The sequence below is a fragment of the Phalacrocorax aristotelis genome, chromosome 1, assembly GCF_949628215.1.
Source record: "Phalacrocorax aristotelis chromosome 1, bGulAri2.1, whole genome shotgun sequence".
NCBI lineage: Eukaryota > Metazoa > Chordata > Aves > Suliformes > Phalacrocoracidae > Phalacrocorax > Phalacrocorax aristotelis.
Genome location: NC_134276.1, coordinates 126,853,424 through 126,866,067, shown reverse-complemented (window position 1 = coordinate 126,866,067; position 12,644 = coordinate 126,853,424). Strand labels below are relative to the sequence as shown.

Sequence of the window (12,644 nt, the reverse complement as noted above, 5' to 3'; positions counted from 1 at the left end):
AATGATAAAATTACCTAGCTCACTACATGGGTGGAGAACACTTTACTAATTTATGACTACAAAGCAACTTGAGAATTGTTGACATAAAGCTAGTATATATGCACAAATACATAAATTAAAACATATATTTATTAAAAAACACAAATTACAAGAAAAATAAAACACATTACCCAAAAGCTCCAGTCAGCACTCCAGCTGTATTGAGCAGGACCCTGCATTTTCTCTGTGCACGAACTAAGAGTCTCCTCTGAATCAGCAAGTAGCTGGCTAATAAGACCATGATCCACTTCATGAACTTCCTGTGAACAAAGATGCAAGGTATGTAATTCAACAACAGAGGAGAAAGGTGAAATAAGACGATGGTTAATCCACTTAACAACTATATATTAAATGAAACTTGACATGTTAGTTTCACCAAGCAAGTGGCATGGAAACTTCCCACTGACAGTCTTTTCATTGATTTTACATTTTGTCCAGAGTATACTATATTTAATTATTACTTACATTTTTATCAGAGTATTTTATTTCCACAGCAGCCCCTCAACTTGCACGTTGAAGCTGCACGGACATTTAGAGCTGGAATAACATCAACATGAGACATCAGTGCATGACATGCAGCATGTCTCTAGAACCTGTGGGACCTTTCAAAACTTGAGAAAGGACATGCAGGTGTGGCATTTACCAGAGCACTTATGTATAGTATTATTATACAAATACATCAAATATTTATATTTAATGTTACACTATAAATTTTGTCATATATGTACATATATATACATATACATACATACAAGGGCAACTCTTCAGAGGCAAGCACTTCTACCCGTAACACTTACAAAGATAAGCACTCTTCGGTACCACTCTCCCTTGATATCAATATTCTTCACTTGGGAGGTCGGTTCTACTCTACAAAGGGAAGCTGGACCACAGAAAGACACTTGTCTCAACCCACCGAACAAACTGGGACAAAACCAGTCCAGGGCCCGAACCAATAACTACCACCACCTGCACTACAGGATCCACCAGTAAAAGACAAAGTTGGGCTTCAAGTCCAGAACGACCCAAAACCGAACCAATGCGGGCAGGGGCGCGACCACCGCGCCAGCAGGCCAGCGCTCCCCCGTGGCCCCAGCCCAGCCCGCGGCCCAGGCTTGGGGCGAGGGAAAGCACAGAACACAGAGTCCCCCTCACCACCCCGACGAGACACCCCACGCTGCGCGGCGTAAGAGAAGGGCCGCTATCCGGAGGTCTTCCACGCAAACACGACTCGCTGCAACCCCCATCCGCGGCCGCTCCACCGCCCCGCCTTCCCACACAGCCCACGGACCCGTCCGTGCCGCGGGCGTGGCGCTCCCGACCCACCATGTCGCCGGAGTTCAGCGGCCGCCACCCCGCAGCGGGGCTGGGTCTCTCCCCAGGAGGCTCCGGGCACCCGAAAGCCCGCACCTCCTCACCGGGGGCCCGCAGCGCCGGCGGGGCCACCCTGGGCCGTGCCCGCCTCGCCCCTAAAAACTTTGGGGGATGGGGGTGGCGGCGGAGAGGCGGCCCCGCGCCGGGCTTCCCAGCGCTGCCCGCGGGGCCGCCCCGCCGCCGGGCCTCGGCCCGCCCGTCCCGTCCCATCCCCCGGGGGAAGGAACGGGGCTCCCGCCCGTCCCCCACCTACCTGCGCAGCCCGCCGCCGCCCGGCTTTTGCCCGGGGGTCGGCGCGGCGGCGGGCCAACAGCCGGGGGCATGGAGCCCACTGGCGGGGCCAGAGGGGCGAGCGGGGAGAGCGCAGACCGCAGCGCTTACCATGGAGGGGGGCGAGGGCGGCGCGGCGCCCGCTAACTGCCTCAGCGGGGCGCACGGCGGGGCCGCGGCCGCCATTTAAAGGGGCAGGCGCCGGCCGGGCCGCGGGGCGCCGACCCGAGGCGGTTGCCAAGGGCGAGCGGCTCCGCCGCTACTGAGGAGGGGAAGCCGTCGAGGGCGGGGGGACGACTGGAGAGGGCCACGGCAGCTCTGATCCTCTCCTCGGCCAGCTCGGGAAACCCCTCAGCGGCTTCCAGAAGGGTTAATTACGAAGCCTCAGAACCGGTGGAAAGTTTGAGGACTGTGGCAGGAAAAACTCCTGGCTGCGGGGATCGGGGGAGTGGGGGGTGGGGGTGTGTGTTATCTGCCTCCCCCTTGAGGGAAAGCCTCGCCGCCCTCCCCTTGCGCAACGCCCCGGCAGTGGGTTAAAACAGCGTCCGGAGAGTGAAAACAGTTCCTAAATCTGACGAGGGGGATTTGGGGTTCAGCGCAAAATTTCGCCGAGAGGCCGCTCCAGGGGGACACCTAGGGGGGGAGAGGGGAAGGAAAGCCTGCCCGCCGTTCCTCAGCAGCCGTCGTGGGGGCCGGCCGCAGGCCGAGCCGGGATGGGGTGGAAAATAACGGAAATAAATGGTGGGGGACTCATCTCGGGAAACCGAGGCTTTCGTTTTTATGGCTGCCGAGCACAGCCAAGTAGTTTCTGCCCACGCTGTGAGCGCCCAGGGGTTTGGAAAGCTGGACTCCAAGTTAGCACCAAACGGTGACCCTCAGATTAGGGGACCTAGGTGGAGCGGTGATGGGTTGCAGATTTATGCCCTCAGGACACCTTGAAGGAGGGGAAAAAAAAAAAAGCCCTGTGACATTAAAAGAAACCTCTAGCTTACTGGGTGGCTGGCTGGTAGTTGATGACAAGGGATGGATGAATAGCTGAGGGAAGGAGGAGTAGACCGGCCTGGCCTGGCAGCGCTGTTTCTTTTTGCTGTTCCTTTTCTGTCACTCCTTCCCCAGAAAGTGGTTTGAGGGACATCTCTGGCCTCTATGATACCTGCCCACCGGTGTGTTAGCAAAGGTGACAGAAGTCCCTGTGGTTGACATCCCCTCCCAGCCATCAGCCCAGACAGGAGAGCTGTAACACACCAACTGCGAGTCATAGTTATGGTCAGTACAAAAATGAATGTGTTTTTTATTTCATTTTTGTTGCTTGCTATCTTGATTTAGACCTCTGAAGTTCAAATTTTTTAGGCTTTTTTCAACAACCCTCAGGGGACCAATTTACTTTTCTTTTTGCCCAAAAGTTGAGATTCTCTCTGTTTCATACTGGGTTATCCAAGTGGGAGAAGCTTCACATCCAACTGATGGCTGCCAGCAACACTAAAAACCCATTGTATTCCCTCAGTTAAAAGCTGGCTGGCCTGACAGTTTTGCTCAGGCATGTCCTGTTTAATGGAGGATTCACAAGAGAATTGCTGTTACAGCATGAAATTAAGATAAACAGCATTTGCAGGAACAACGGTAGTATGTCCATCAAAACACTCTTGAAGGTTTTTTTTAGAAACACACCAAATACTTGGGTTTAAATCAGACACTGTTTGGAATGCCTTTGGTGAAGCTCCATCTTCCCACGCTGACTTTTCTGACGTAGTCAGGCCAGTACTCTAAGCCATTAACTAGGTCCCTGCTCCTCTTGATCGGCTAGGTGTCTTTGACTTTCCTGGCTATTCCCTCCTCAAACTCTTGATTGTTTTTGACTCATCTGACTTTTTCCTTTCATAGATACGTTGGTTTTTCTCACTAACACTTTGTCAGTACTTCCTTCAGAAGTACTCTCACAATCTACCTTCCAGCTTTCTGCTGAAGTGCTGTGTTGCTCTGCACTTGGTCCCAGTTCCCTTCTTTTACTTTGTTCCCTTCGTTTACTTTGGAGTGATTCCTGCCTGGTAATCCCAGGTCTTCCAACTCTCCCAACCCATTTCAGAGAAGAAATATTTCCCTTTTAGGTTCCTTTAGACATACTTCCTCTTTCCCTGATAGAGGTGTCACCACATCAAAGCTAGAGCAACAAGTGGTGACTTAGGAATGGGTTGTTTCTCTTTACGTTGTTTGGTCAGCAGAGTTTTGCAAGTCAGGTGTGGAATTTTTTTAAGCAGTTATTGTGGAGCATCCACAAGCAAAGATGCAGACCACAGAATTTATTAAAAGTCTATTCAAGAAAGCCATATGACAGTAGCATGATGACAGATTTCCGTGTGGTGGGGGCTTTTTGGGGGTCCTTTTTGCTTTCAAAGGCAAAGAAAAGCAGAAATACTCGTGCCTCTCTCAGCTGAATTGTGTTTTGTATGTGTTTTAAGGGGTTTGGGAGTTGAGTCTTTACTGGATACTCAAGTACAATTCCATTATCTGAAGAGTCTTAAAGATATGCAAAGTCCTTAGATAAGGTGTGCCGTAATCCCTGGTCCTGAGCCTGGGGGAAGAGATGTCAGACAGCTAGTGAGAGCAGAGAGAGGCACCTGCTTGGTATAGCAGTAGCACAGCTAGCAGGGTGAGATGCTACAGGTGGGGGTTTGGAGCTGCTGCAGCTCTTCCCACAAAGCAGCGCTGTGTTTGTACCTTTGTGTAAACGGAGACTGTTCCAGAGCACCCGCACTAGTTTTGCAGACAGGCCACCTGCCTTAGCAGTTTTCCCCTCCACCCTGGTGGCATGGACGAGCTTTACTTAAATGGGGTTTAAGTAATCAACTTTTGGTGCAAAGGGACTTGTTCCACACTGAAAAAAAATGCTTTGGGGACTACATTTCACCTATAAACACTGTGTGCATATAGCCACAAAGATACTGAATTCCTGTGACTTCCTGTCATGGTGTATTAGGATGTAAGGAGTCCAGCTGCTCAGAAAATTAAGCCAATGGTCTTTTTCTTCTCACCTCCACTAGGGAGGGGTTAAGCAGAAGAAAGGTCTCCTTTCGAATACCTGGATATTCTGTACTCAGCCCAGAGTTCTGGTTTATACAAGGCCAAAGCGAAAAACAACAGATAATCTTCCCTCTGCTCTCTCCACAAGCATTTTCGGCATCTTCTCTGGGAGAGATCAGAACAGCCCCCAGGAAGTCATTGTTGTCACTTCAAATGTGGCTGTCATCCAGGCAGTAGACAGACCACTGTGAGCTTGGAGCTGTGGTAACTTTAGTAAGCATGACATTCACTGGGCAGAATGTGAGGTCCTGTTGCAATAACACACACATATTTTTTCACCCGTGCTACTGGAGGGAGAGACAGTGAGGCCATATACTTCAGCAGCTATGAGCCAGCACACTGGGAAGCTCTATAGATCTGCAATGCCTTCATTCCTCCTCTTCCTGCTGGTGGGTGAGTACTAAACCACCTTCCTTAATTAGAAGAAATATAGCTTAATCCTAGAGTTTGGCTTGAGGGGTTCTCTTTTTTTTTCAAAAAGCAGCTTTCTGCTGAGGGTTTCCTCTGGATGCGGGAAAACTATCTAGTGTTGTGTACTACATTAAAACATGCTTTTCTTTATTGATACATTCCTGTTTAGCTAATACAAATGTTCAGAGAGAGTATGTTTGCCTGTCTTTTTCAAGATGAAGGGCTGTGTATCATCATTGCTAGAAGCTTCATTTCTATTTTGGTTCTCTGATGTATTAGCAACCGGTTATCATCACAAGGTAGTTATTCATATCCATTTGTGAAAGCCAACCTCAGTCCAGGGCAAAAGTCATATAAATTAAGATGAGCAATGTGCAGTCATTGATCACTTAATCATAGACGACTGGGAGCTGGATGCAGCTTGTAGAGCACCCTCATGGCTTCACACCAGCTGAGTGTGAAGCTGAGCTCTAAAGCAAAAAAAAAATCTGAAAAATGGTCATTCCAGCATGAGAGGATTTATCCTCTCATGGGTGGGTTGGAAATCAAGCCCTATTTGTCCTCAAACTCTCCTCCATGTATTGTATGTGAACAAAGGAGAGGAGGCTCAACTAGGAAGGGCAAATTTTGTGCTAACCTCCACCCAACATTTTGATTCCCTGATGCTGTTGGCAGCTGGCAGAACAAGCTTGCAGGGCTGCTCAGGTTTACTCCAGACACCAAAGAATAAGTTAAAGGCTCCAGGACTGGAAGGGAGCACAGGTGAATTTTATTCTTTCCTTTTGTCCCCCCACCTCCTGTAGTCTGCCTCGTGTATTTCTCATTCACAACCAACCATACGGCCTTACATGGGAAAGTATCAACCTCCAGATTACGTAAAGGGGAGGTGCCCTACTAGTACCGGCAAATATGGGGCCATACTGTCACATTACAGGGAGTCCCAGAGAGCTTTCTCCCCTCCATTGTTGAAAACTGGTCATGAACTACCGAGTTCATATCAAAAATGAACTATTAGATCATCTAATCATTTTTCCAGGTCATGACAAGATCATCCATGCTGTATTTCTCTGGACTGTGTCTAGCTCAAGTGCTTTCACCGAAAAGCCTTGCATTCCTCTCCATTGGGATTGAGCCCTACAACCTCTGTGGCTTGGGACCTACACATCACTCTGCTAATGAAGTGATTGGCTTAAAAAGAGCTTTGAAACAGAGTCAACAAAGCATTTGGCATGGTATGCTCCCAGATGCCAATGTGATAAGGGAATTGTGTATTTGAGTACCAGTGAACTAGTATGTTCCAGTTTTGCAACCTTACAAAAGAAAAAGAAAGAAAGAGAGAGAGAAAGAAAGAGAGAGAGAAAGAGAAAGGGAGAGAGAAGGAGGGAGAGGGAGAAAAAGGGAGAGAGAAAGAAGGAAAGAAGAGGGAAAGAAGAGGGAAAGAAGGGGGAAAGAGGAAAAGAGAGACAGAAAGAGAGAAAGAAAGAGAGGCTCTGCTATGACCTTCTCAGTGAAACCCCCAAACAGAGCTGAGGTGAAACGGTACAGCCTACTCCTCTTGTGTTTTCATTTTTCTGATTATCTGTAAGTTACATGATATGTATTGAATCAAAAATGTGGGATAACACAGATGCCAAGGCCAGTTATTTCATGACAGGAGGTGCAAATAAAACTTACTTTGAGCAGATGCAACATCAAAGCACATTGTTTCCTGCTCGGTTTTGTTCTTTATGCCACGAAGTGACTGTGTAATAATGAGACCCTTTATATCACTGAAAGGAATAAAAATTATAATTGTGTTGCAGAGGGTGTGTATGGTAAAGCTGGAATAGCTACAGTGGAGAAAAATTTCTGTGGCCATTCCTTGAAAACAAGGTAGCAGCAGCTCATACTGCTCTAGCTAGAGCAGCAGTATCCAGTGGAGATAATGGTTAATGAACAGAGTATTCCAGTTACAAGGGCAAAATTTTGACTTTGAGATAAAAGCCTGGAGCACCGAACAGCTCTGAAGGGATTTCACATGCTAAGTTGTTGCCTAGTTTCATAGCCAGCTTCTATTTTCTATATTTTTGCATCCATGAGTTATCTCTCATCTGATATTTAAACTGTAAGCTCCGTACACCATCCTTTTATAAGGCACCTAGAACAACAGAGCCCTGCTGTCTGACATAAGTTGTCAGTGCTACTCCCATACGAGTCATAAATAATAATAACTACGAATGCAACTATGATTTTGTGTACAAGCCTGCCTAGAGGAGCCATTCAAGTAACTCTCAAACCAGTCATCAAGGGGTTTGGTTTTCCATTGCCTTGAGACATTTGTCCCCCAGCATAGAGAGGCTATTGTTATTGTGAAGCTTTACCAGAACCAGACAATAGCCTTTCACACCCTTTGGATGGCAATGGAAGACTCAAGACAATGGAAAGGCAAGACCTTCACTGTGGAATGGTCTGCAACCCTTGAGAAGGCACCGACTAGTATGACGGGAGACTATTTCACTTGAAGAAAATGAAACAACAGAAGGAACTTTTCCAAAAATTGGTCTGAACTCTTGGTGACAGCTGTTGGCTTATTTTTAAGAGTTTGTTTTCCCTCTTTTTGAGGCAGCAACTATTCCCCTTATCTCTGAGCCCAAGCTTGTTTCCAGAAATGAGATCCACTCACACTACTCTTAGCTCAAGGCTGTTCGATACTACAATTAACAGCTGAGTGAGAGAAGGCAGGTTTAAATCTCTACTACAGATGTGTTGTCCGTATTTTTCTAACAAAGGGTAACAGCACAATGGGGCTCCTTCACAGAGAATAGGTGTCACCCTCAGTATCGGTACCCACAGAATGCTAAAGTGCCATCCCCCAGGTGGCTGACAGCCTCTGCTGGGGGTTCAGTCTCTGGCAATGGAGATTCTTCTCACAATTTCAAGATTTCCTATCCTGAAACTGGAATTGCATGCCAAAACTTCTAAGAAGCTCATGTTATTTTTTGGGGATGCAGGCAGTTGCATTAGGATGCAGACATATTCACTGTACTTGCCAGAACAGAGCTGTCTGTGTGTAAAGGTACGTGATTTTTTTGCATTGCCTCACAAGCAGTTGAGACTGTCTGGGGCAGGAAGAAAGACGTTAGTGTTCTAGGTGGAAATGTGGCTGAATGAACTCTAAATTTCACCCAAAGCCATTGGACAATGGCATTAATCTTCCTCTGGTATGGCAGTAGAAAGGAACTGAGGGTCAGGAAAAGACCAGTCTGTATGCATGAACATAATCTAAGCAGAAACTAGGAAAAAAAATCCCTATCATCATAACAGAGACTACCCTCAAGTCATAATTCCAGGAGCCATTCTTTGTGCTGGTTAGAGGTCAGGAGCAGCTCGAAGGTTTATCATCTATCACCCTCAACCCTCCTCTTCTTTCTCTTTCCTGGTACAGATATTGGTGTTAGTGGTGGAAGTGCAAGCAAGGAGGATGCAGCTGTAACTCATATAACAGCACAACCTTCTTTGTTGACAACAACTGAGCCATGGAACCTTTTGGTGACTCAAACACCAGCCAAGGAAAAAGCCAAAGAGGGTGAAACTGTGGTCTTAAACTGTCACTTTAACAGTCCACGACGTCCCTTCCTGACTGACCTGGTGGTGAAGTGGTACAAAGAAGATGAAAAGGGGCAGACGGACCTGCTAGAAAACAACATGACCGTTTTGCCAAATAACTCCAGGGTTTTCATGAGTGGTGACTTGTCCCAAGGGGATGCCTCCCTGGTGATCCTCAATGTAACAACCAGTGACCATGGTATTTATTTCTGTGAGGTTATGCTTCCAGACGGGAAGGTGGTGACAGGAGATGGCACAAAGCTCAGGATCAGGAGGGCTCTGGGTAATATTTGAAGTTATTTACTTTTCTCCCTCTTTCTCCTCCAAAGCTGGTCTGCACGCTAGTAGAAAGAGGGAAGCTGGCCTGTTTGGCCTCTACCAAGTAGGGCCTGGTGTCGTGGAGTGTAGTTGCTCTATAGGATTTCTCATGCTTTTTGTTAGGCCAGCTAATTTGGATTGGCTTGCCTCTATAAACAGTCACACAGGTATTATTATAAGGAGGGGCATTTACAATCAAAAGAAGAAGGAATAATTTTGTCACTAAAATCAGTGTCAGTGCTAAGAATGAAACAGTCAGACGAGTTCTCTTGTATTCACAGCTTTATGTGGCAGAACCGCTGTGAGTGACAAATGTCAAGATACTGTCTTGGGTAACAGCTCCAAACTCCTTTTTTTCAACATTACTTCTCTTCAACCCATCAACTTGCATATTCATTCCTTAGCTCTGGACGACATAAGTAATCCCACAATAAACATGAGGATCACATTGCATCATTTCTGCTTAACTTCATTCACATTAAAATCAAAGTAGCATTAGAAGTGCCATGGTATGTTTTCTTAGCCTCACAAATAGACACTAAGCATATTAAGTAAGGAGATAATTTGCTTTGCCTTTATCAGCTGGAAATGTCAAAGCAGCTTTCCTTTTTACATAGGCTAAACACATTACGGTCTCAATAAATCAACACATCAGAAGGTTTATTATCTTATTATCTAATTAACAAAAAATAGTACCTTCTGTGTCCAGAGTAAATTATGCATTTGCCATTTCCCCTATTCATTACCAAAGCTTCTAGCTCACCAAGATTCACTAAACCTTTGCCCTTTTGAGCCCAAGTTCTTCCCTTACTAATTTTTATAGAACTACTCAATTTAAACCATAGCACTAACAAGGCAAGAAAACTGTGCCCCCCTGCAAGGGTTTGGTCATGTGTCTGATGAGGTCTCCCATTGGCTTGATCTCATAGTCTCAGTAGCACAGGTTACTCTTGCAATGTGTGCACCCCGGCCAGTGTAATTGTCTTCCTGTGTTTCCAAGAAGATTAAATATATAATTTCTGCACTATGCCTGAATTAAAGGGACAAGAGAACATGAGAAATACAGTTCATAAAGAAAAGCTACATGCCACAAATCCAGCTCAAAAACTTACCTTAAATTAAAGGGAGAAATTAGCTGACTCTATTAACTTGTCCATTACAGGAAGCAAACTACATATATCTTGGAGTAAGGTAAGTAATGGTTCTACAGCACCTTCATTGCCCTCAATTCCCTGCTGAAATGAGCAGCCCCACAAACAGATTTAGGCTACAGGATACCTCCCTGTATGCAGAAGAAGGGGAGGAGTGGGGTTTACTGATGACCTACAGCTGGTTTACTGGTGGGCTGCTTGTTGTCCATCCATTTGGCTAGGTAGCACAGAGTAGCAGCTACTCCTGTGAACGGGTGGCCTGATGCTTGGAAATCTGCATGTGAATATGGTAGCAAAACTGTCCAAATTTTCTAGTGAAGCTTAAATACAACCACACAGAGATATGTAATAAATGCCTGATTGTACTGTAATTGTACATAAAACTGGAAGGCTTTTAAAGCATTCTTTTATTACCCTTGCTGGGTGAGTCACATGGCAAAATGACTACCATGAGCACGAGGCAGTCACTTAAAATCTGATCAGGTCAGTCTTGTGCTGTTGCCCAGTCAGCTCCCTCTCTCTAAAGAGACACTCCTACTCCGATGGCCTCGACTCTATGGGACAGATGCTCTCCATGCTGCATTCCATAACCCTTGTAACATCCCATCCTATTGTGCTCACCTGACTGAAGGCTCTTCCTGAATCATCCTTCAGTCCTGACAAATTAAAAAGCCAGAATACCGATATGCTCTTATCTCAAAGAAAATGGAATTATCCCACCTCTGCCATGCAACAGGCCCAAAGAGCATCAAATCATAGAAAGGACTTCAGTGGAGCTCTGACCACCCTCTGCTGCTCTCTCCTTTGGAGGTAGACAGGAAGGCTGATAACTTTCTCAAATGTCAAAGTATTTTTTTTTCCATTTGAAAATAAAGCATATGGGCATGAGTCCCATTAAGTCAGGCAGCAGCATCTTTTGCCATCCTAACAGCACCCAGCTGTTAAGGGAGATTGCTAGGGAGATGGGGTTGTCCTATCCCTAAATCCCCAGGAAGCGTAGCAGTTTCCTACAAAGGAACAAAAAAAATCAGTAACTCATAGTACATGTAGTACATGTAGAAGCCCATGATTTCCTGTCAGACAAGACATCAGCATAATCAATATCATAGTAACTTCCTCTGCAGCCACTGCAGAAAGTGTGCTGGCTGCATTGCATATACCTGCCTGGACGACATCTTACATTATTCTCTCTACTTTCCTGTCTCCCCCAGGCTTGTTTGGTATAGAAGAATCCATTGGAACCATCATTGGGGTTGTGGCAGCTGGTATCGGAGGCGTAGTGGTTCTGATCATTGTTTTAACCCCACAGCTGAGGAGGTGCGTCCTCTGCATGAGACAAGGCTCTCGCCAAGGTAAGGAACACAAACCAAACTCTGGAATCCCTTGCTAGAAAGATGAACCCAATTGCCTGTTTCCAAAGGTACCTTTTTTTTTTTAACTTAAGGAAGAATTAGCCATTTATTTACCTCTGGTCAGGCAGGGCATCTGGTTCAGGAAATAAGTGGTGTGGCTGGAACTCTAAGAGGGCTGGCTCTATATTCCATCTCTTTTTCAAATAGTTCTTTGTTTATGTTGGGTAGAGCTTCATGCATGGGCCTAATGAGTTACCTATAAACAAAATAATAGGATCTTCTTTAACTGCCACTTTTGGCAGAGTTGTTCAATGAGATGCTTCTTCTTCTTTTAACAAAGTCCTGGGTCTCCTTCGGTTCTTTTAGGTTTATGAGGAAGGATGGTTCTTCCTCCCACCAACTACATGTTTATATCCATATTCTTGTCATGCTCGCTTACAGAAAGCCTGTGATGGCCTAAGTGAATGTTTGAGGTGTGGTTTGTAAAGCCCAGTAATATCTTTTATTAGATCAACTGATCAGGTTGGGAAAACTAGATGTTTTCGTCACACGAGCCAAAAGAATGACCCGAGAAGAGGCTCAAGTACCTGAAAGCTTGCCTGTTTTTTCCAGCTCTGTCAGCTGGTCTTATTAGAGTAGTCTGACACTGAAGGCTGGATTGTGAAACAAGCTTAGTTCCCGCTTTGTGACACCCAAAATGTGGTCTGCGTTTCAGACCGAGCTCAGCTGACTTTTTGCTTTCAGTGGGGAGCCGTGTGTTTTGCACCTCTTCTCCCGGCACTCAAAAAGCTTGCTCCACCTGCTGAAAAAAATCCCATCCCTGAAGGGATGAAAGAGGACCTGCTTTTGCCGTTCGCTGGAGCGCTGCCGCCACCTGATGGCCAGCCTGGCAGGGACAGGGACATGGCCAGGAGCTTTGCCCCTGCTTATCGGGAAGGGTCTTCCAACCCTTGCTGAGAAGCGCACCCCCACCCGTAGGCTGATGCTGCTCACACAGCATCATCCCTTTGCAAATCCTCTGAAGGTACAGAGTTCATCACTTCTTTACTTGCCAGAAAGCCTTGGAAGA

At 46.3% G+C, this 12,644-nt stretch overlaps 1 protein-coding gene across 4 annotated transcripts in view; it reads right to left on the bottom strand.

Annotated features, from left to right (window-relative positions):
• GRAMD1C (GRAM domain containing 1C) overlaps window positions 1-2,165 on the bottom strand; it is a 55,470-nt gene extending 53,305 nt beyond the window's left edge. The window contains exons 1-3 of one of the 4 annotated variants that reach the window (XM_075106451.1): window positions 1,363-1,379; window positions 505-576; window positions 171-299 (exon numbers count right to left, since the gene is read on the bottom strand). In XM_075106451.1, coding sequence (XP_074962552.1) covers window positions 171-218 — 48 coding nt within the window. In that variant the 5' untranslated portion in view covers window positions 219-299; window positions 505-576; window positions 1,363-1,379. Of the gene's footprint in view, window positions 1-170; window positions 300-504; window positions 1,329-1,362; window positions 1,657-1,791 lie in introns of those variants that run through there. The other 3 variants (XM_075106434.1, XM_075106424.1, XM_075106442.1) reach the window with 3 other exon arrangements.
• Between the last annotated feature and the right edge of the window lie 10,479 nt (window positions 2,166-12,644).